General features: G+C 43.2%; 2 protein-coding genes and 1 long non-coding RNA gene across 9 annotated transcripts in view; 2 read left to right on the top strand and 1 right to left on the bottom strand.

The window, feature by feature from the left end:
- The window catches only part of shroom3 (shroom family member 3), a 57,231-nt gene extending 41,445 nt beyond the window's left edge, over positions 1-15,786 (top strand). For 4 of the 7 annotated variants that reach the window (XM_061294162.1, XM_061294159.1, XM_061294164.1 and 1 more), the window contains 17 exons: positions 40-315; positions 1,926-2,364; positions 2,477-2,631; positions 3,210-3,356; positions 3,454-3,908; positions 4,343-4,549; positions 4,852-5,038; positions 5,166-5,460; positions 8,586-8,662; positions 9,709-9,764; positions 10,983-11,751; positions 11,825-11,984; positions 12,481-12,623; positions 12,727-12,799; positions 13,521-13,686; positions 13,772-13,890; positions 13,957-15,786. In XM_061294162.1, the coding sequence (XP_061150146.1) occupies positions 40-315; positions 1,926-2,364; positions 2,477-2,631; positions 3,210-3,356; positions 3,454-3,908; positions 4,343-4,549; positions 4,852-5,038; positions 5,166-5,460; positions 8,586-8,662; positions 9,709-9,764; positions 10,983-11,751; positions 11,825-11,984; positions 12,481-12,623; positions 12,727-12,799; positions 13,521-13,686; positions 13,772-13,890; positions 13,957-14,346 (4,114 nt within the window). In that variant the 3' untranslated portion in view covers positions 14,347-15,786. The other 3 variants (XM_061294161.1, XM_061294160.1, XM_061294165.1) reach the window with 3 other exon arrangements.
- LOC133163882 (uncharacterized) lies at positions 6,340-16,961 on the bottom strand. Its single transcript, XR_009716460.1, has 3 exons — positions 16,820-16,961; positions 16,664-16,729; positions 6,340-6,764 (listed from the first exon to the last, which is right to left on the bottom strand). It is a non-coding gene; the product is annotated as an uncharacterized LOC133163882 (long non-coding RNA).
- LOC133163880 (ankyrin repeat domain-containing protein SOWAHA-like) lies at positions 16,477-22,726 on the top strand. The gene is made up of 5 exons (XM_061294166.1): positions 16,477-17,932; positions 19,534-19,770; positions 19,889-20,256; positions 21,051-21,238; positions 21,427-22,726. Exons 1-5 carry the CDS (start codon positions 16,741-16,743, stop codon positions 21,875-21,877), a joined length of 2,436 nt encoding a protein of 811 aa, XP_061150150.1. The 5' UTR covers positions 16,477-16,740; the 3' UTR covers positions 21,878-22,726.
- The last annotated feature ends 1,413 nt before the right edge of the window (positions 22,727-24,139 follow it).

Raw genomic sequence — 24,139 nt, 5'->3', positions numbered from 1 at the left:
CATGTTCACCATGAACCTTAATGTTCTGTTGCCTTGCAGGAAACAACTGGAGGATAATAATTTTGGTCTCAATAGAAACCTTCCGGCAGCAGAAAGAGCCGAGAACCAGGCAGGGGTCAACATGATTCCCGACCAGCAAGGGCCCCAGGCTCCTCATCACCATATGCATTCTATCCAAGGACCCCACAACAACATGTTGCAAGAACAAGATGTGCTAAATCCCCAAACTCAGTCAACTGTGGCTCTCGGACCCCAGACATTCCAAGAGCGGAGGGACCCTTACACAACTGTGGAGTCTTGGGGCCCCGTGAGAAGGTATGTCGAATTTTAAATTGCAAAATAATACTGGGAAAATAGATCCTAATACGTTAAAGTTGAAAACTTGGTAAGATTTCATGGCAATAAATAGAGCCTCTGAATTAGTCGAATGAGAAGGCAAAGCACTTGTGCTTTTATTACTCTATATTTTAGGATAGACTTGCACAGGCGGGCGGTCGAGCGGTCGTCACTTTATTGTTCCCGGGGGGGACAATTGTCTCAAGGCCATTGTGCCCGCTAGCTTGTTGCTACGAGTAATGTCATGCTCTACAATATTGACCTTTAAATATGTTTTACTTTTCCCACTAGGTTTTTGTAAGACTGTCATTTCCAAATTTATACCAATGCAGATGTAGTCCTGTAAAATATTAGCAACAATAAATTACATGAAACCTACTGGTAAATAATGATATTCTTTTAGAATAGCAATGCAAAAAAAATTAGACACGTCATTCTGAGGAGTTATTTTTAAAACAGGTTACTCATATAGTCCTTACAGGCACCATGTTGGCCCTTGCACAAAAGAATCTTCCGGTGTAGTATAACGTTGTATCTTAATTTCTTGAGGCTTGTCGTGTGTTTTTGACATGATGTGGTCTTTTTTTGTTGTTTTTTGTGCTTAATATTGAGACGTACATTTTCAGAATAAGCATTGCCTTTTTCGCCAGATAAGCGGGGCTATCCCTGAGACAACCTATGTTGCTGCAAAACCTCTTTCTTTACGCATCAACGGTGCCTTCACAGATGTGCAAGGTACTCGTGAGTAGGCATGCATTAAGACACCCGCCAGATCACAGACGTTGGCTTTTGAACTTTTCGCTGATAAAAATCTGGGTGGTACATTTCCTCTTTAGCCCAGAGGACACAGCGTCCATGATAACCAAAAACAATTTGAAATGTGGATTCGTCAGCCCACAGCACATTTTTCTATTTTGTGTCATTTCAGATGACCATGGCCCTAAAGAATTGAAACTTGCAGATTAGGAAACAAACAATGTTAACTGACAGTGGTAGTGTCCTTTACACAATAATTATGTCTCTTTTTTTTTTTTGTAATGCAGTGCCACTTGAAGGATCAAAGGTCACAGGTATTCAGTGTTGAGTTTTGGGTTTATTATTAAATTAATCACCTTGTGTTATAATAATCGTATGGAGCCATTTTTTTACAAAACAATGTCCAAATCTTCCAATTTTAAGGTCTCAAAAGTATTAATTCTGCGATTAATCTAGTCCTTCATGGAATCAAAACTGATTTATATTTTGTATCTCATCAAACTTATTCACTAAATAATACCAAATAAACGGAATCAATCGGTTAATAAACAGTAATCGGGGGGGGGAAAATCATACACTTACATATCATACACTATCTGTTTATTCGATTAAAATGATGGAATAATGGATAGAATAATGACAATAATAATTAGGTATTCTCGGATCGAGTTGATTATTTATTTTTTTATTGAGGGAGGAAAATGCTCCTCATGGAAAGTGCCTCAAAATGACTTGTTTTTGAATTGGTGCTATTAAAAAAAAAAAAGTGATTACTACAGTTTTTAAATTTGAAAGAGAGTACTAGAATAATCAATTTAATGGTCTATTTTTAGATTGGTGGACCAATCCAATGTTCATCCAGAGCCAATGTTGTATTCCAGAGTTGCACAGGGACAAGTACCCCCATCCCATCCAGCAGTTCAACCTCAGCACTCCTCCTCCACGTCCCCCACTCAGGCCTCCCTCGGTCACCACAGTGACTCAGCAGCTCTTCATTACCATCACTCGGACCAGAAAGAGCAGAACAGAGACAAAGAACACCCGCTGATTCGTCTCGAGAATGCCCTCGTAGAGGTACAGCGTTCCACCAGCCCCAGCAGTGTTGTCTCTACCAGTAGTCATGACAACAATACATTGGGTGAGGGTATCCAGGGACCCACCCGTAGTCTCTCTGTCCTAGAGAGGGTCAGTCGCTTTGAGCATAGCGACAGAGCAGGAAAGCAACGTAGTCAAAGCATCAGTCATGGCCCCCACAAGAACTCTTTCCGCAGGGTAAGTCAGACAAACCAATAAATATAGACCTTTACATTCCGCACACACGGTTAAAAAAATCCCAGTCTCCATATAACCCAATCTTATTTGACTAATTTGTAATCAAACTCAGATGACTGACAAATCCTATGGTGGCCCCTGTGGAGCAGAGGATCTCAGAAGCATGCTTGAAAGAAGCACCAAAGCCCATAGAACTATGAGCTATAGAGGAGGCAGCGTCAACTACAAGAAAGAAGGGTGGGTCCATGACAGTGTTTTATTTATATGGTAGGCCACATTTTTTGGAGAGTTTGTAATTTTGAATGTTGTCACTGTGCTTACCGTATTTGTTTGTTTCTTTGTTTATTTTATGAGTTCCCATTATCTTTAGTAATTACTTATTCTACACGTGTCCTTTGACTCCAGGATGTAGCCACGAAATTTGAATGGACTAACAGTGCCGCGTACTCCGTGAGAAGTGAAGCCACTGGCGGCCATTTTATGTTGCCAATTACTAAGTCCGCTTAGCTTCAGCTCATTCATCTGACTATCAGCAGTAAAAATGCTGAAAGGTTGAAGGAAACAAAATGTACGTTTATAGTGCTGGTATAATTTTGCAAGTGACAAATAGAACAAAAATGAGCTTTTTAATAAGCACTTTTCAATCATGGTAAATGAAGTAAATTCATGAAATGAATTAAAAAACATAAGTCAAAGATAATTAAATCCACTCTTAAAATAAATATGGCATCATAATTGTGATGCACAATAACACAGAATAAAATACACATGCAGCAAAAGAGATCCAGAAGCCTTGGGGGAGGTTGTGCACTTTCTTAGCGCTGTTGTTTGCCTGCTCTATTCAGGACTGCACCTGATCCCAGCTCAGCCCTGGAGAGGAGCCTAAGCAGTCTCCATTTGGATGGATCCAGGGAAGAAAATGAAAACAAAAACTCTTGGAAACAAGATGTCAACAACATGTTGAGCACTTTGCAAGACACATCCTTCCACAGGTCAGAGGTCACTTCAGCAAGCCAATCTATTGCCATTGGCCAATTGGTCCTTTGTGTTTTTCAACCATCTTAATTTGAAAACCTTGTCTGAAAACAGATCTTACAGGGACTCATTGAAAGAAGTGCCATCTAAGGTCCTGCACTCCACCTCCTTGAGACACAATTCCTCCACTGTTCATTCCTCACATGCAGTTTCTTCTCCAAATTCCTCCTCACACGGAAGCCATCAGCCTCTACCTTTCGTGTGCGACCATCCCCCCTCAGAGAAAAAAGGCCCTAAAACCATGCCCAAACCCGTGGGCGTTTTTACCAATGCCCCAGTCACATCCGCTCACACTCCAAAGGAACGCCATGTGGTTGGACCAGAGACCCAAGGCCCAAATCCCCCGGCCTTGCCCCGCGTCGCGCCAGTCGGACCTCCTGCTTTATTGCGAATCGGTGGACGCAAACGTTTGAGCACAGACCAGAAAAAACACTCCTATTCTGAGCCAGACAACATGAACGAGATTGGAATTTCAGATTCTGAGAATGGTCTCTTCAAGCTTGGTGGAGGTAAAAGAAACAAAACGTCTAGTCTCATTTGTTCTTTTTGGGGTATTGCTCATTGAAAAAGGATCGGGTGGAGTTAGTTGCACGTTCTCCGTGTGCTTGTATGTTTATTTTTGGGTCCTCTAAATTCCCGACTCCCCAAAAGCATGAAATGATTAATAACATATCTCCTGTTATAGAATCAACCTTGTGATTGATTGATTATCAGTTCAGTGTTCCTGACATCTTAGCCTAAATTAGCTCGTTATAGACTCCAGCTTTTCGATGACCCTGAACAGGATATGAAATACAAAATACATAGCTGTGATCTAATCCAGGAGGCGGGGGACACCCTGAACTGATTGCTAATGCTACTGTTTTAATGGTTCTCATGTTCACAAAAGTTATCTCAGGTTCCTCATCCTTATAAACTGACACAAGATCTTCCTCTCTGCTAGAGACCAGTGTGGCTGACCGCCGGAAGATGTTTGAACTTGGATTTGCAAACAACACCATATCAAGGCCTGATTTGCGCCAGCTTCAGCAAGATGCTGTGGCTCAGTACGTGCAGAGGAAGAGAAGTGCAAAGAAAGATGAGGGAAGAGATAGGAGTGGACCAAGGCCCTTCAGCGCTTATCTACAGTCTGACAATACCTACCATTCAGGTGAGTGGATCAACGTTGAAATGAAACTGCATTGTTTCTTTAAAACATACAGTAGTTTGTATTCATCTGCTTTCTCTTCTATTGCATTTTTCACATTTTGAGCTGTATTTTGGGAACCATAGCAAAGTATGACTTCAATTGCTGAGTTTAGTGGAAACACATTTTTTTCTGCTGTGCATGTAATAAAACATCTCTGTCAGACAAAACAAATACAGTAGTGGAGATAACTGTACTCGGCTAACTTCCTTTTTTATTTTTCTTACCTGATTCTTGGACTCAATTTCCCTCATCCCCTCCCGCAGACACAATCAGCCTCTCCTCTACCTCGAGCCTTCTCTCACTCCAAGACTCTGGCCTGGATCGCTGCCTTTCTTCGAGTCAAAGGCGTCACTTCTCTTCTCCTGGAGCTGACCTGCGAAGCCTTCAGTCTAACTTGTACTACCCAGGCAGAGTTACCACTCCACGGGCGCCTTCATACTCATCCTTACGGTAACCAAGTCTGCTAGTTAAAACAACCAAAAGAGAGACATGTTTAGCCACTTTTAACAGGCGATGTTTGATCACGCCATTGTTATTACAAAAGCAATTAGCAACTTCTGCTCCTTGTGTTCCTTAGTGGTGACCCAGCACCTGAGTGTCACACGTCCATCACCCACCTCCCACAAAATTTCATCCAAGAGGCAAGCTCCAACAAACAGAATTCAATTTGGTCAAAAGAAATGCAACAGACGGCAAGCCCACGACAGAAGCGTTTAGCGTCCAAGCAGGCGACCGGGGCACCGGCAATGGTCGGATCCATCTTGGGGTCTGGTAAATCCGCCTCTGTTGAAGATCTTTTGGAGCGGTCAGAGGAAAGGATCCCAAACCACTCCCGCTCCCGCTCATCCCCTACTCTAGAGGGGCTCAATCAGGTAATATGCAACGACACCGGCACTCTAAATCATGCAGATTGATTACTTGGTCTAATATCACATTGCTGTGAGGAAGGAGGGAATTACATTTTTGCCATTACATTTTGAAAATGGTAAAAATGTATTGTTCAGAGACTGTATTTGGTAAAACTATGAAAGGGTTGGCAGGCAAAGCTTTTTGTATTGAACATTGTAGAACTGAGTTGTATAAAGCAATGTTTCTGGCACGGCACAATGATGTGCCGTGAGAGATGTTCAGCTGTGCTGTGGGAAATTGTCCAATATTAATTACGGAGCGCATTGTAAGCAGGATTGCCTGGTCAGCGACTTGCTAATTGCGCATGCGTGGCGAATCGGAGAATCTTGAGATTTCACGTTGTGTCGGTCTGATTGTATTTCAACGGCACATGTTCAGTCTATGTGTGTGTTGCTGTGTGCTTCCGCTAACTTGACACTATGACGGCTGTGGTGTGTTTGTTGTCCGATAGAAATCAGAGCATGCAGTTCAACCGGAGAACCTTGATTGTTCATTTTTCACCAACATAAAATACACAGTCAAGTCGAGACACCTCAACTGTGATAGCCACTCAGCTGCTGCCAGAACAGCAGAGCATCTATAAAAGTGACTTTGTTCTTATTGTCACAATATTTTTAGAGCTAGTCTAAAACCGTGAACAAAGTCATGTTGATTCTTTTGGATTTGAATCACAATCACTTAAAATAGTTTATTTCTTCTACTGTCTAAAAGCTTTTTAGAAAACTGTCACTTTTCTTAAAAAAAGAAATACAATTTAAAAAATATTTAATTTTATTCAATTACTTGACTCTCCATATATATATACACATATATATACATATATAGGAATATGACTTTATTTGTATAGCAATTTCACAATGTCTTTTGTTGTAATATAACCAATTTTAATATAGAAGCTAATGTAACACAGATTTTTGTTGGTGGCGGACCAGCGTGAGAATCGAACCCTGGTCCTTTTAAAGTGGACCAAAATTCAGGTCTGAAAACACCCTTAGAGATAGGACAAGAAGCTCGGTCATCCGGGAGGTACTCGAAGTTGAGCCGCTGCTCCTCCATGTTGAGAGAAGCTAGATGAGGTCGCTAGGGCATCTAATTAGGACGCCTCCTGGATGCCTAGTGAAGTGTTCTGGGCCACGACCCTGGACACATTGGAGATATTGTCTCCTGGCTGGGCTGGGAAAGCCTTGGAGAGCTGGACAAAGTCGCCGGGCAGAGGGAAGTTTGGGACTCTCTGCCGAAGCTGCTGCTCCAGCAACCCAAGTGGTGGCTAATGGATGGATAGATAGAATGGATGGTTGGAGAATAGAATGGATGGTTGGAGAAGGTTGACGGACATACATTTTTCGCCACTTTACTGCCAATGTGTTTGAGTAGACAGGATTAATCACGTGACGTCCGGAGCTCTATTAGCACTGAGCTTCTGTTACATACATAGTGAAACTATCTTCTGACTGGGTGAGGAAACAATGAATGTAAGTTTCATGTGGCAAATCCCTAAGAGAAGAAAATATTTATAAACGCAAGACAGGTGACGAGACAAATAATTTGACTGTCTCATCCATAATATGCCAATTAGACCTATCTGCAATTTTGCAACTTGCGAATCATGCACGTAACTAGCGCTCTCTCAGGCTTGTCAGTTTGTTCCTTTCACAATTTCATCAGCATTGACATAAACATTGACAATGATGTCATGATTAAACCCTCAAGTGCTTTTGTTACATGATGAAGGATCAAGAACTCATTTGGCTTCAGGGACATTTTGTTCTGAGTCGCACAGGAAATCGCTAAAATCCTCAATGTTTCCTGTATGGTGCCGGAGAGCTGGAGATGGTGGCTGGGCGCTGTTTGATGTGGCAGATAGGAAAGATAAAACTCAAGCACACACATATACATATGACATCCTTAGAGTCCTAAATGAAAGGCAGCAAAAGACTAACTTCTCTTTCATCTGTTTACCTTATCAGTGGGACCAGTGTCGCATAAACAACTTACATTTGAGGCAGACACACAGCGACACTCTTTTCACTTCAAGGTTCTCCGCAGAATAATATTTTACTTTTCGTTAAATAAAAAACAATAAGCTGTATAACACTAAATTGACACTGCTACTTCCACCGATTTGTACAAGACACCCTATCCATCTCAGTCCATGTAAGGAGGCTTACATATATGCAAAAAACTATGCACTATTTTGCTTGCAGTTGTTATAGAGGCAACTGACAATATACGTTTAAAAAAAATAAAAAATAGTACCAGTATCTTTGTATGTACAGCAGTGCTTCTCAAATAGTGGGGCGCGCCCCCCTTGGGGGGCGCAGTGCTATACCTGGGGGGGCGCGTGTGACCCTGGGGAACAGGCTTTTTTTTGGCAGTACTAGAATAAAGTGTAATTGCGCATCTTCACAGCAGGGGGCAGTGGCGCTCTCATTGTTACTTCTGTGACGTTTGCGACAGTGCAACATTTTACGACTTACAAGACAAGTTAGGATAGTCACGGTGGGGAGGGGGGGGGCGCGAATAGTTTTCTTCTTGCTAGGGGGGGGGGCGTAACAGAAAATAATTGAGAAGCACTGATGTACAGTAAGTATTTGCATACATTTGTATGCAAAAGTAGATTGATCATTTGTATTTTCTGGTGAAAGCAGAGCCAGTATGTGTTTGAGAGGGTATGAATGGTTGCGGGTACCTATGTTATATTTCACAGATAAAAAAAAAAAAAGTAAATTGTCAATGTAATTGTGGAAAAGCATTAGAGTACTATTGTTTGTTTTTTGCATGAACACCCTAGTGAGTTACTAACATCATAACATCATAACTGATTGACCATTTACATTGGCCTACTTTGGGTTTACAATTATCAATCATTTCCATGTCAAGTGAGATTATTTAGAAATGCTGAAACAATAAAATGTTTATAAGTAACAATGACAACAGAGCAATTGTAGCCACAGATTTAATATTTTGAATTTTCATCTATTAACAATTCATCTGTAATGTGATTGCTTGGGTTGGAGATGGTAACAGGTTGGCTGCATGAAAAGATCCTTAATACAATTATAATACACAATAAATGTGTGTGTTTCAGGAATCTGCATCAGATCAAGTGAAGATGTTTGATGCCTTTGTGTCTGAGCCTGAACGCTGGACTAAAACTGAGGGCAGGTACTGTACGCATATCATCGTCTTCCATTGTCAGACTAGCCTAGTAGTTTACACATATACTGTAGCTTTGTCTCTGCCTCCATCTCATCTATTTTGTGCAGTTAGATTTCTGTGATTAATCTGATTTCGCCTCCCGCAAATTATGCAAAAATCTAACAGAATATCAGTGAGCTAAATGGTAAACGGAGTCGCTATTACTTTCATTACAAACCTATTACTCGTAAAGGGTCAGTTAAACATGAACTTGTGTTGTCCATGTGACAGAATATGATGCTAGGGTAAAAAGATTGACAGGACAGTTGAAAGACCAAAAAGGTAGAAGAAAATGGACACAAAACAATACGGGGGAGGAGAAACTTGATGCAATGAGAATTTATAGTTGGAAAAACAAAAAACAATTAAAAAAAAATGAAACATTAGAGCCCGAGGCTAGGGCAAGACGAAAGGAATGAGTTGAGAAAAGTGTAACGGTACGGGAAAGAGGAAGATGCTTTTTACACAGAGGAATTTCAGGAAGAACAAAAATCCCTGGCACTGACATTGAAAAAATAAACAACTTCAGTGCACTGAGATTTATTAAGCCAAAGCTATTGGATATGTTTACGCTTAAAATGTGAAGGGCAGGGGTCACTTAAGGAATTCAGTAGTGTGTGCGGTGTGTGTGCTCGTGCGCGTGTGCGTGCGTACTTGTGTGGCGCAAGTGTGTGTGTGTCTTAGTGTTTGTGTGGTTGGATGTCAGATCAGATTTGTATTGCCGTACTAAGCTCATGAATGTATTGTTTCTTTGTAAACAGAACCAAATAGGAGAATTTTGAATGACGGTGGGAAAGCTTATACAGAAGACGAATAGTTTACAATTGCAGTCAATCAGAGATTGATGTAAACACGCAAGAACATTTAGCAGCAATGTAGCACGAATGTGGGTTTAGTCAGAGAGATGGCTACAATATTCAACTGATAAAAACATACAAAAGGAAGTCAAATGTTTGACCCATGTGACCATGCATTTGTATATTGTATTGACAATTTCCCATTACGTTGCATAGCATTGGAGACAACAAGCCACTAGAGGGCCTCGCCTCACATGCTGGGTCTTCTCTAGGTGAGTATGCTGAACTGTTGAAATGTGTGCACTCGCAGTCCACACTTATGGGTATGTAAAAGTAGAAATAATAGTTTAAAACAATAAAGTTAAAGTAAGTGGTTTTTAGGTAAAAAGTAAAAAAGGTACAGTACAGTCTGAAATATACCTAAGTACAAAAGTTATGCTGACTAGCTATTTTGATAACGTCACACTAAAACTTCACAGCTCATAAAATATTTTCCTTTTTTTATGAACTTATATAGTGTTTGTGGGCAAAAAATAAAAACAATGGACACATCTTTGCTGCAAGCTAAACTCTGATAGTAGAAATTGAAGATGACAATGGGTTGTTCATGAGCAAAACAAGACACCACAAAATTGCTAACCCTTTTCAAAATGCGCTTACACTCACTTGGGGTGAAAACCCACACACAGTTGAAATTACTCTCAGTAAAATGTGGCAATTCAAAATTGAGGTGCCTCAATCACAAATGGCCGGCAGTTTATTTCACAGTGTTGCGCAACAGCTCACCACAATTCTGTTGTGTACTATTATTATTATTATTATTACTATTAAGTTTTCTCAGACTGTTTTTTTTTTTTTTTTAATGTACTACACAGCTGTCACACTTCCTCAGACAATTGAATGTGCCACCAACACGGAGTGACGAATTTTGAAATTTCTGATTAAGTTGGAAGTTGGTTAGAGTTACGGTGTCCGCTTTGCGTGCAAAAATCTAAATGCTTGGCACATCGAAGAGAAAAATCACCCGATAATATCCCACACAGCATGTGTAACAAACACAATGCACTTAATTTTTCACTTGAGTAAATACTAGAAGTGGTTTGCTAGCACCTCTGCTGAAGAACTTGGTGGTAGGCTTGCCAAGTGCGGACTGTTTCAAGCACGCGCTTTGAACTTGGGTTGTAGCATTCTAATAGTCCACCACTAGATGGCGTTGAAACATATAAATCTAGACACTGTGTCTTTAGCCAGATTGCCACATTGCATTGTGGCTGAAGGTAAAATCCTGACAAGTGAGTACAAAGTGAGACTTTGTCAAAATCCTGGCAAGTGAGTACAAAGTGAGACGTTGTCAAAATCGGAAGTCGACTTTAACCCATCGAGGCGTACAGAACAGGGAGAGCCAAGAAAAATCACGGTAATACTTAATTCACCAGTGTGATATGAACTGTGCCATCTCTTTTATCCATCTTTGTCTCTCTCCTTTCTAGGTACAGCCTACTCCCACTCCCCTGTCCCACTGAGGGACAGACAGCAACGTCAGAGGAACAGTGAGCGTCAGCGAGCCCATAGCATGTCCTCTCTAGCAGCCTCAGTTGGTCTGCCTTGTCCCCTCTCCTCCGTGTCTGGATCTCAGGACAGAGATAGCCCTGACTGGCAGTCTAGCAAGGGTCAAAGTCAAGCCAATCTGGATGACATCACCTTCCCGGGAACCCCCCACAACAACATTGCTGAAAGTTTTGGCGGCGCTGTCAGCCTCGACGGCCACCTTGACACCTTTGCGATGGACAAACCGGCGAGGCACAGTTTGAGTGATGCTAGCATATCACACAACACTAGTACGAATGGCATTCACGGAGAGCGAACATTTAGATTAGAGAGAAATGGAGGGCGTTATGAAGAAAACATCAAACCGGTGTCTTCAGTGACCACATCGCCGCTGCTTCAATTCCAATTTGCTTCCACACCAGACAAGAAACACAGTGGGAATGTCGAATCACGTCCTTCCACACCCTCTCATCAGTCCCTCCTTCAGAACCTTCCCTCACCGATGAGCCTCAACAGCTCCACTGACCAAAAACAAATATCAGTAACATCCACAGGACTATTTCACGAGGACATGGATGAGGTATTCCTTCTAAATCCTGCACCTCCATCACCTTCTCGTTCAATCGAGACGAATATCATGGGAGACTTCCCTTTGCCTCACACTCCTCCCCTTGAGTTGGACAAGAAAAACTCTTTGCAGATTGCGGGAAGGTTGGTTTTCCACGTGTATGAAATGAAAGATGTATCAGTCGAGATCGTAAACATTCTTTCCACTCTCCGCCAGCCTTGTTGTGCCATCCTCAAGGCCACGATCGTCCACTCTCACGTCCACCTCTTCTAGCAACCTACAGCTTGATGACACGCTTAACCTTGAGTACCAGCCACTGCTCAAGAGGGAAAAGACAGTGGAGGAGCTACAAGTGGAAACGCTGGCAAAGCAGCTGGTGGGTACCCGTAGTCAAGTGGTCCATCCCAAAATGGATATTGCGTATTGTTTTTTTTGCTTTTTTATGTCTTTTTGATAACTTCTCATCAAGCCCATCGTATTGTTGTCATTGTAGCTATACATCAGATGACATATTGTGAAATTAATTAGTACCATTTGTAGACATAATCTTTGGTCCTCTTCTGTTGATGACAGAAACACACCTCAGAGGTCACAGAAATATCTATAATCTGACATACACACCGTGAGTTCGATTCTCACATATGACGTAAGGTGTGTGTGTGAGTGAGTGACGGTGCGAAAGTGTAAGTGAGTGAGACTTAACCATGTGAGCACACACTTAACATGTGTGCTCACATGGTAAGTCCCATGTGTTGTTTTGGACTTACCATGTGACTTTTGCCCTCGTTTAACCTACAGTACTTATCTATTCATTGTACTCAGCAGCCGTTGTAGACAACGATAATTCTTCTGTTCTCACTCTGTTTCCATAGCTAGTGAAGGATCGCTCTCTGACACATATCCTAGAAACATGGGAGGGTAAATCACCTGTAGACCTTGTGGAGGAGATCTTTCAAAACAGCAGACTGGATGGTAAAGTGCCTTGGCAAGCCAAGGGTAGCCCACTAAATGATAGGTATTCATTTTTCTTTAAACGTTGTTTGACCTTCAGACCTTGCTCACTTTTCAATGTTTAGCTTGTTTGTGGCCATTACATGTTTGCATTGCCCCCTGTACAGGAGTGAGAATGTTCTCAATGCAGCAGTCGATGAAAGGACTGAGATGGAGGAGAAGGACCTCAACAGCAGCAAGGTAATGAAAGAAAAGAGAAAGCATGACATACTAAATAGCGGCCATGTTAGCAGGGGGAGACAGTCCCTGCAAATGTCATGGAAAGCATGGACCGTGAGTTTAGCATCGCCATTACATCGCATGATAGGATCCATCCATCCATCCATTTTCTGTACCCGTGGGGGTTGCGGGTGTGCTGGAGCCAATCCCAGCAGTCATCGGACACCCTGAACCGGTTGCCAACCAAAGGCAGGGCACACTGAGACTAACAACCATCCGCACTCACACCCAGGGGCAATTTGGAGTGCTCAATCAGCCAACCATTCATGGTTTTGGGATGTGGGAGGAAACCGGAGTGCCCGGAGAAAACCCACGTAGGCACAGGGAGAACATGCAAACGCCACACAGGGAGGGCCGGAGGTGGACTTGAACTTGTATCCTCCGAATAATGACGTGCTAAACAGTGCCCCGCCCTAGTGAAGAATGATAAAAGATAAGATAAAAAAAAATGAAGCACACTAACATTGTGGCTCGAGCCACCGGGTGCAGTGGGTTACTGGGCATTTTTAGGCCACAAAAAAATGAACCACCAAGTATGATGTGTTTTGATGAATATGCCCAATGAATCCATAATAGGGAGTTTCTACTGTATAATTGGCACATCAAGATGGTATGCTTTTTGTAGCTATGCTTATTCAGAAATGTGATCTTTGCCTGGTGTTTCTCCTGACCTCTCTGTTAGGTGGAGCTCTGCGAGGCTCTGAGGTGTAGTGTGGTGGCTATGCGTCAAGAAAAGGATGCTCTGTGCGAGGAGCAAAAGCATCACCAGGCACTCGGGGCCAGCATTGGCTCTCTGGTGCACAAACTATGCAAGATAAACGAGAGGGACAAGTACAACATGTTCATTGGTACAACATTCGGGGAAAATATAGCTCAAATAGTCAAGGCTCTGGCTAACCCTTTAGTAAAAGCAACCTTTTTTTTGTTTTGCAGGTGATCTTGAAAAAATTGTGAACCTGCTATTGTCACTATGTAGCCGGCTATGGAGAATTGATAAGTCTCTGTTTGTTTTGCAACAAGAGCTCACAAAGGAGGACATTTCAGAGGAGCGGGTGAGAAAACTTTGCACACCTTTTCATATTAGTCCTGAAATATTGTAAGCATTTTTGTCCCCGCAGGACTCCCTCAACCACAAACGCTCTCAGCTCCTCAGTCAAACAGAGGATGCCTGGGAACTGAAGCAAAACCTGGACCGGCGGCAGCGCGTTGTTCACGCCATCTTGCGAGGCTACCTCACCGATGCCCAGCTCCAAGACTACCTACACTTTGTTAGCACCAAACCCTCCCTACTGATTCGCCAACGGAACCTCGATGATCTCATACGTCAGCGAGAGGAGCAGCTGACGAGGCTGGCAGAGACCCTCCCGCCAGAGTTGGCGGCGGCTCGTGATTGGTCAAGAGGATCTTTCCGTGTGTCCTCGAACCCCGTTTCCTGCTCCTTTCCCTGCCCGCAGCCGATTCCTGGCCACACCCACTCTGGCAGGTCCACCACCGTGACATCGCTGTGAGGTCATGAACCAGCAACAAGCAGCTGTGCAGAAACTATGTGAAAACCTACAATTGGGGGAGTACGGATGCAAGAGTGGGCCCAGTCCCACTGAATCTATGCACGCAGGATGTCGCACGTGAATCTGCAAACATGTGCCTCGTTTTATTTGCGCCCGACTGAAACTTTTACAAGAGAAGTAATATACCATCTGCCTTAAGTTTTAAATTTACCCAACCGCTGCCACTCTTAGCTGTTGTTTTAAAGTTCACTAAGCGTTTAAGAAAGGTTATTGTTGAAATCTTGCAAGATCATTCGGGTTTAATGAAGGGTCGTTCTCTTCTATTCCTTCCTCCAACTTTTCTAGAAATACTTGACAAGTTTATTTGAGGCGTTTGAAAGATGTAGTCATTTTTCGAGATAGGACTGCAGCGCTTGACAGATGAAATGTCTATCTGAAAAGTTCTTTCATTTTCTTCCAAGAATATTCAGGACATAACAGAGAAGAATGGACTGTTAGAGGAAATAACAGGAATACAGTGAGAAAACAATAAAAGGTCCTGTCCTGCAGCTTTGCCATTAAGAAGGCACCAATGGTGCTCTCAATTTCGGCAAGTTCAATTTTGCTCAAATAGAAAAGTGTGTTTGCTGGTGGCCAAAGACAAAATAATAATAACAAATTGCCACTACAATTGTTTTTGATGTCAAAGGAGGAAGAGTCCAAAGATTTGGATGGGGTGCAATGCTCAATGTTGTTTTTGATCATTTAAATTACAAAATAAGACCATTGGAACATAATTACGTATAGATTACGGCTGTAAATTTGCCTAGTAATGCATCTGGATTTTACAATGCCTTAAACTGGATTTATGATTCCAATAGGAATCCAGAAAGGTGTCTCATTATATAACATGACTTTTTTTAATGGCTGTCAAAAAATGGAAGCTGCACATGGAAATTTTGGGCCATTTATGTGTTGGTTATCCACTGGTGACAATGCACAACACACATTATAACTGTACTTTTTAGAGGTTCATCCAATCAGACAACCGCACGACATTGAATGTCAAATACAAATTAAACATGTTACATTCTTTATTGAGGCAGCAGTGCAGGTTTTGTTTTGTTTTATAAATACTTTTAACAACTTGAGTACACGTTATTCATCTTGAAGTGTCTATCTAAAGACCATTGTTTATCCTCCACTGACAAATTTGACGTGTTTTCTAGTTTGGAGAGCACATTTAACAAACTCGTTTTTTCCTAATTTCCATATATCACGCATAAAACCACATTCACAATCACTTTTTGATTTATTCATCATAGGCACAACAGATTATCCCATATGTTTTGCTGGTTGACTTGCGGAGCTATAAAAAAAAAAAAAGTCAGATGATTGGAAAATGGCTCCTGATGTTTTTCTATCCTGTTTTTGTTAAATAAATATATTTTATAAATGTCATTAGGGGTAGTCTGTGATTCACTAATAGGAGTCAATACATTAACTCTACGGTGGGTCTCTGGTTAGCACGTCCGCTTCACAGTTCAGAAGGTGTGGGGGATTCCAGCTCTGGCCCTCCCTGTGTGGAGTTTGCATGTTCTCCCCGTGCCTGTGTGGGTTTTCTCCGGGCACTCCGGTTTTCTCCCACTTCCCAAAGAGGCCCGATGACTGCTGGGATAGGCTTCAGCACGCCCGCAACTCCCGTGGGGACAAGCATTACAGAAGATGGAGAGAGAGAGAAAGCGGGCGAGCGAAAGTTCTGGGCCCTAGAATCCGTCACTTGTATTTACTTTAAAATGATCACAACGGAGGGTGTATTCAGACCTGACTGTTTGATCCGCTTTAAACTGGACCAGGGTTCGGTTAGAAGGCTGATCCAGACCATTTGTGCAGGTGTGAATCCACGCAAACAAATCCTGGTGCGGATTAAAGAAACGGACCGAGACCCGGTTCGCTTCAGGTGTGAATACAAACAGCAAAAATGTAAATGTAAAGAGAAGGAACGCAGCGGGGAGTACTCGCATGTTTTCCTCCGTTTCCGGATCCGTGCTCTTTGTGCCGCCCCGGTCAGTGCTGTCCAATGGGAGCACAGATCGTCACAAGCGTGGATGTGTAGACCACTTGCAAAACGCACCAAACAAACAAAATCAAGTCCGCTTCTGGTCCGGACCAAACAAGCGGACTAAAAGACTTTTCTGGTTTGGTTAGATACACCCTTAGACTCTTTAAAATTATTCGGAATGAACCCGTCTTTAAAATGAAGAATGATCATCAAGTTTGTATGTAATGTCTCCGGTTCACCTGCAAGAATGCCGCGAGCGAGAAAAGGGTTAAATACCTGAAGTGGGCGAGGCTTCATTTCTCAACCAACTCCCGACCTTCGGAACCAACAGGGAACAAACGACTGAAACCAGAATGAACACGGATTTCACTCAAGACTCTGTTTTACATTTTCTCCAGAGCAGAGGAGGCTCGGTGAAAAATTCCGACCTACTTCAACACTTTCGAGGCTTCCTCCGGGACCATGCGGATCAAGTTCGGAATCGCGAACTCTTCAAGAAGTTCGTCAACTCCGTGGCTACCGTCAAGCAAGAGCACGGCGTCTCTCATGTTGTTCTCAGGAAGAAATTTCGAGGTTCGGGACCAAGCGGTGGTTCTGGGACGCCCGTCCAGAGGACCGCTGAGCCGTCACCCTTGAACCCGGGTTGGAGCAAAGAAAAACTTTTGCAGAAGTCATTGCCCTTAAAGGAGGTAGCACCCGCTCCGCCAAGAGAATCTAACTTGAAAAATGTCCTACCGGTGGCTGGTCTCATACTGAACAACAACAACAACCGTGTAGAAACAAATTTGAACCTGACACCGGAAGCAAGGGAGTTTAGTAGAGATGAAGCCGCTCCAGCGGTGAGCCACGATCAAATCTCAGCCAAAACCCATCCGAGCCCCCAAAGTAGCGCTACGAGACAGCGCCATCCCCAAGCGGCGGTGAAACGCGGAGCAATCAGCCAGCAGGTGCCACCTTCTGGAACCCCAAAAAGCAAAGAGGGGGGTCATCCCCATCATGCTCAGCAACGCCGCACCAGACACAGGCAGAGCTACAAAACTGCAGTCTCCTATGATGATGAGGAAGAGGATGATGATGAAGGGCTCAATGTGACGATGAGCACATCTGGAGAAGTTAGACCTCTCAGAGGTCACCTTGAACCCCTTGCCGAGTACAGCTCAAGCCAGCCCATTGCTTCATCATCAACAGAGTGGGTTTTTCCAAAAATTTCGGTAAAGAACATAGCTGAGGGGCAAGTGCCCCATTTGGAATCAGAGCTGCAGCCTAGAGGACCAAAGGTGGGTCCAAATGTGGTTCCTGTATCACCCATCCGGCTTACTCTGCCCGCCGAACATTCCATGCCGTCGCCAGACCGAGCTGAAGATGAGGAGAGACGCTATAGGCGTCTCTTGGAGCACGAACATGATTGGCGTCATAATGAAAGGACGTGGTTGTCGAGCAGCCACGACAGCATCTTCTCCTACCCGTCTGATGCTGGCTTCTCCGGCCGCGAGTGGGCCGCCAGAACATCAGGGTGGAACAGCAGCACTGACATGTTATTAGCAGGTAAGGCTGCACCTAATTTGTTTGGTGTAGTGATTCCCAACTGCTGTGCCCATGTACCCAAGCACTTATTTTACATTAGAAAATCGCACCCACCAAACAAAGAATGTCACATGGTAAAGAAGATTGTGACCCACTGTGGAGCTTTTGAATTTTGTTGGTGTTTAACTGTCTATAGTCAGATGGACAGTACAAACCATATTCATGGACTTGAAAGGCAAATTAATTATTTTTGGTCATCAATCAATCCGTAAACCGAAGGATTTTTAGTCCAAGGTTGGTCAGTTATTCTCAGTCTGGTACCTTGGCATGAAGGAATTGACAATAAATCTGACTCTGACTAGTACAGAAACAATCAATGGATTAAGTGTTAAAAATGTATCATGTTAGTTACTTAAAACATTTTTTAATACAGTACAGTTTGGTTGTATCTCCATTTCTGAGTACAATACTGTTGACATACATCTTTTAAATGAAAGATTTTAAGTGTTTTAATTCATCCTGATAGGGATGCAACAATTAATCATTTAATCAACAACTAATCAATCATCCAATTACCGTATTTTCCGGCCTATAAGGCGCACCGGACTATAAGGCGCACCTTCAATGAATGGCCCATTTTAAAACTTTATCCTTATATAAGGCGCACCGGACTATAAGGTGCACCATTAATGCATCATGTCAGATTTTTAATCCAAATCAAATCATTCTCCATTTTATCTTTTTTATTTCAACTTCAGACAGAAACAAATTACTTTATAATCATAAAATAATGATCCATAGTCTTTTTAAGTCATGATTCATAGTCTTCAGCGGGCCACTTATGATTGATTTCATGACACAATGCTTTGGGCCAGTTTAAATTTAGGAATTTGGTCCATATATAAGGCGCACTGGGCTATAAGGCGCACTGTTGGTTTTTGAGAAAAATTTAGGTTTTTAGGTGCGCCTTATAGGGCGGAAAATACGGTAATCTGTAATGGTTTTTGATAACTAGTTAGTTGATTAGACATGATTAAATTAAAAAATATCTGAATCCTTGGCATTTCAGCCTCTCAACAGAAAATATTGTCAGATGTCTGTAGTTTTCCATTGAAGGACACAGTTTTTCTTTTCTCTAAAGAAGACATTTGCAATCGTTTGCAACATCTCTTTTACTTTTGAAAACAATAATGAATTTCTTTGCCCATTTGGGGATGGGCCAAACCCGTAATTAGATGCTAATGAATTCATGTTTGTACATTTTCCTCACTGCTAATATAAAACAATGTCCTGTTTTTTAGAAATGCTTGTGAGGAGCGCTTTTTCCTGCTGCAACAAATTTATTTTTATTTATCTGGGTGCTAGTAAGAGAACATTTTGTTACAGTTACAGCGCTTTTAGTTGCTGTTTTGGTAAAGCTCTTAAAAAAAACTCATTTAAATTCTCCTCCTTCTTCTTCTTCTCGTTCTTCTTCCTTTTGTGGCCCACTCAATATAGATTTTTGAGGCTGATGCCAATTCCAGAAAAAAATTCTGGTGACTCATTAGATGATTATTTGTTTATTTAGTCCTTCAACAAAATAAATGATTTTGAACACGCCCCCGCCCCCCTTGTTTTCTCAGGTGCTTCTGCGGGTGCCTTTCAAACGCAGGAGGTCCTCCAGCAAATTTCTGAAGCAAAGCAAGCCTCCAAGACGCATCACACTGAACTCAAGGTCACAGCACCGTGGCATGACTCGAAGGGCAATATCCTAGACAAACGGGCATTTGTCACCCATGTGGCATCATTCCATCGCTCCTCTGACTGTCTTGACCAGCAACAGTATGTGCCCAGAGGCGTTCCATGGCGTCACTCCTCAGGTACGTTGTTGCTATTTACAGAAGTTTAAATAGGGTCTGCTGTAAAGGTCCTCCAATTTCACTTGAAAAGCAAATGTCTTGAATGTGGTGTATCATAAAAAATGGTCGGAATGTCAAGGTGATCTCTACGACGACCACGAATCAAGCGACTGCTCCGCTTCGTCACCTGCGCCACGTCCGACACTCGCCGGGCGCATCAGCAATAGTCTGAGGGGCCGGATGTGCCGCAGCATGGGTGCCGACCTCAACGAGCTACTGCAGGAGGAGGAGGCGGCGGCGGCTGAAGGCAGAGTAGCAGGGAATGAAGCAGCGAGGAGGAAGCGGCTCCACCGGATCTCGTCCTCGCTGAGCCTCCACTACAACCTGTCATCCTCCTCGCTGTCGACTTGTTCCACGCCATCTCGCTGCAACAGCCTGGCTGACTTGGCCGAGAGGACGGAAGCCAAAGAAAAGGCTGGTGCGCATCACGAAAGCCCCTGTAGGCAGGTAAGAAACTGCAAAAACTGCAACCATATGAAAACGGCTCAGAAGAAAAAAAATAATTGCAAAGGCTGAGACTACGAACCAAAGTTGTTACATTCTTATGGGGAAATTTGTCACATGCATTCTGGTTCAAGTCACACTGTTGAGGGGATACGCTTCTTCTCAAATTCAAATTGCAATTTCAGGGCATGGCTTTGGTTACCATGACAACTGCTGGTGCAGTTAGGGTACGGAACAGAATGCGTGAACTCTTGTATTACCAACTTAGAATCGCTGTACTACCAGTTGCGCAACAATTACAAAAAATGAAGGCTGCAACTAACAATTATCCTAAATAATTTTTCAATTATTTGGTAATTGTTCGATGAAACTAGTTAAAACAATTAATGAATAATCCATCCGTTGGATCTAAAACAGGATATCATTTCAAATGGACAGTGTAGAAAAGCCACAAACATAAATTAATAGATTAATTTCCTGTTCATGCATGTGTGTAGGGGGATTGGGTGTGTGTGCGTGTTTAAAAGCAGCACATTTTGTGGATTTATTTGAGGCTTCAAGCAGAGAACATACTACGTGTTTAAAAGCAGCCCATTTTGTGGACTTGTTTAAAATCAGCACATCATGTCTCAGCTAATCAAGGGACAGGCATTCCCGACAAATTGGAAACGAGTGTAGTAATTTTTAGACTATGGCTGCTGAAACTGGATTTAAAGAACAATGCTGTACACTTTGTCATACGTTGAAGTTTGTTCTGTTGTCTTATTCTGCTCCCTGACATTTGTTTTTGTCTCCAGTCTTTGGTTCCACTAGAGCCCAGAGAACACGCTTGGCTGGTGAAAGGGGCGTCGGGAGCTTGGCCAGACATCTACTCGCTGTTCCGGGAGGACTGCACTCTTCTCAACAGACGAGACTTCATCTCTGGTTTCACCATACTGCACTGGATCGCCAAACACGGCGACCATCGAGTTCTCAACACACTCTGGTACCTCTTGTGTGCAACCTTGTTATGACTCTGCTAGTGGACACACAAATGTTTACAGTGAGAACATAAAGTAAATTCAATAAAACCATGTGGTGGTGCTTTAGCAAGTGCCAGCTCCTGCACTTTAGTCATAATAGTAGTTTTGATTAACTAACGAAAAGCTTTCTTCCTTCTACTTGTGGTTGAAGGTATGGTGTCCAAAAGGCCGGTTTGGCGTTTGACATTAATGCCAGGTCATCATGTGGCCAAACGCCACTTCACATTGCAGCCATCCAGGGCAACAAGAACATGATTCGCCTACTGGTCAACAAATTTGACGCCGACGTGAAGCTGAGGGACACGGCCGGGAAGAGGCCCTGGCAGTACCTGAACCGGAGCGTGCCCTACGACGTCTTCCAATTGCTGGGAGGAGCGCCCACCCGTAAAGTCGAGAGAGGAGGGGCAAGTTCCCTCGCGGCGGAAGGTCGAGGTAAACAGAAGCCGCATCAGCGCAGACGCCATCGACACCTGTCCTTCGCCTCCCAGGGCGAGAGGCCCAGAACCATCTTGGGCACCAAGGTCAAACGGTCATCATCAATCGCAGCATTCTTAAAACATAAATCACTGGCTCGCTTTCATGGATACAAATCTGACGGCTGAGGCGCACATCACTTTTTGTTTTGTTTTGTTTTGTTTTGTTTTGTTTTGTTTTGTTTTGTTTTGTTTTGTTTTGCTTTGTTTTTGTTTTGCTTTGTTTTTGTTCTGTTCTGTTCTTAAACTGCTTGACTGAACCATAAATCTGCATTTGTGTTGTTTTCACAAATCTCTTACAAAAATGGAAAGCTGTTGGAGCTTTTGTTAAGTTTTCTTGACAACTGTCTTTAGGTCTAATACTAATATGCCCTTTGTTCACACTAGTAAGGCAATTCGGTGCACTGGGAGAATGACTGAATCTTGCTAATAATGTTTTACCCGCAACTATTTGGCATTGTTGCATACTATTTGGACGACGACAGTTTACCGATGAAGACAAACTAATGGTGGAGATTTCAATGCCACAGTCAAGGTTAAGAGGCCACTAGTGCATGGCACTTGCTGACTAGTAAATGTTACTAGCAAAGATTAATTACACACTATTAGGCCAAATATGCCACTGGGAGTGGATGAAACATTCGTAGGAAGACAGACATTCTGCAAATGCACTGAATTGACTTGGATCAACTCTACTGAACAGTTTTTCTATTCTAGTCTTTGACTGGACAGAGTTCACTGCATATTAAATGTGTTTCTCAACTGGAGCGGTTTCTTTCAATCTTCTATAAAAATGCCCAAGTTATTGCTGCATTTCTCAACCCGTAAATCCAAGGTAATGTTGGACGTGTTGGCATGGAGAAAGTGAAGGCTACCAAAAATGTCAGCAAGGAGTGCTTGTAGCAAATGGTCATTTACTTCAGTGTAATTATGTTCGGAGGACGTCAATAAACATACATTGGCATCACAGTCTCGAAAGACCATAGATTTCTTGTGTCTGGAGGTTAGGTGTTCTTTGCACAGCGTCTGCTGTGGCTGGTGAGCCTCTCCAGGCCGCAAAAAGCCTGAGCAAGTTTTATGGAAGCCTTGAGTTTCCCAGGCATCAGGGCTTCCCTCTCGGCCTTCCTGTTGTCATCCAAAGGAACGGTGAACCGATACATTTGGCATCAGGTTGGCTGCAGGAGTTGCCAGAACAATGCTTTTTAAAAGCATGAGTCTGCCTAACGGAGTCCGAGCCGGGTTTCCTGTCGGGGTTTGCTCCCTTAGCCTTTTCGTTCCAGACGATACCCACAAGGCAGCGGGGGTGCTATTTCCCCCATAGCTGGGACAGTGGTTAGTGGGCCTGTACGTCACGCCTAGGGGCCCACTGTTGCTCCCCCGATCGATCCCCTGCAATTTGGCCAGGAGCCGTGAGGCACCCAAGGCACGAGGAGGCATGCAGAAGTCTTGACGGTGGAGAGGCTATGTACCGGCTGAGGAGACTTATGCACTCGGCTCCTCTTTTCGCCCCCGGAAATCCGTCAAAATCCTTAATCTTCATCAGTTCGAATTGTACTCGATGGGATTCCACCTGCCACCGTATTCTTTGTCAGTGATGACAGTCACTCATTCATGAGAGCACCTAAATGTTCGTCCGGCTCACTTTTACGTGGCACTTGCATGATGGCATTATGCAGTGGCAACAAGCAAATACCCAAATACTTTGCCACCAGGCACAAAACAAGATTCCTTAATATGTAGCTGTGAGTTAGGTTTCGTTTTCTTTTGTCTGCCTCCTCCCTTGTTTCCAGTGAAGTGATGCTCAGGTTGTCACAAACTGTTTCATTCAAGGTCATTCCATGGTGCTGCGCCGATGTGAAGCCGACATCGTGTGTGTGTGTGTGTGTGTGTGTGTGTGTGTGTGTGTGTGTGTGTGTGTGTGTGTGTGTGTGTGTGTGTGTGTGCGTGTGCCTGCATGTAGGGAAGGGGGGGGGGGGGTTCTCCAGAGACAATCCCCTTGGTAAAACTGTCCAGGACCGCCAGTGCCTTTTAAGAAGTTATTCCTTCTGTGGAATAGACCTGCTTGCCTGCATTTGGCTCCCTAACCCAAAATGTGACATGTCACCCTGCTCATTGCTGCTCGGACACAATTGAACAGAAAATGTCAGCTGATTTAGTGACCCAAAGTATTTGCTCTTTCTGTCAGCCAACGTTGTCATGAGCTGAATCCACTTTGACGGATGTCGAGTAAAAATTACTTTTACCCATTACTTGGCTTCACTTTGAAACGTAGAATCAAAGCTTGAAGCTTTGAATCAAATCAAAGTGGTGTCAAAAGTCTGAGCGAAGGTGGCCAAAATAATATCGCGTTACCGCAGCCAATGACGTGCACACGGAAAGAGCGTCTCCACT

This window comes from Syngnathus typhle, linkage group LG12 (assembly GCF_033458585.1).
Source record: "Syngnathus typhle isolate RoL2023-S1 ecotype Sweden linkage group LG12, RoL_Styp_1.0, whole genome shotgun sequence".
In the NCBI taxonomy this organism is placed as follows: Eukaryota; Metazoa; Chordata; class Actinopteri; order Syngnathiformes; family Syngnathidae; genus Syngnathus; species Syngnathus typhle.
This window is presented reverse-complemented; position numbering and strand designations above follow the sequence as displayed.

Bases quoted from the DNA above. Each gene is read 5' to 3' on its own strand.
- LOC133163880 (XM_061294166.1), top strand. From the start codon at position 16,741: ATGAACACGGATTTCACTCAAGACTCTGTTTTACATTTTCTCCAGAGC. The intron at 20,257-21,050 runs GTAAGAAACTGC...TTTTGTCTCCAG, and splicing joins ACGAAAGCCCCTGTAGGCAG to TCTTTGGTTCCACTAGAGCC. The intron at 21,239-21,426 runs GTACCTCTTGTG...TTGTGGTTGAAG, and splicing joins CGAGTTCTCAACACACTCTG to GTATGGTGTCCAAAAGGCCG.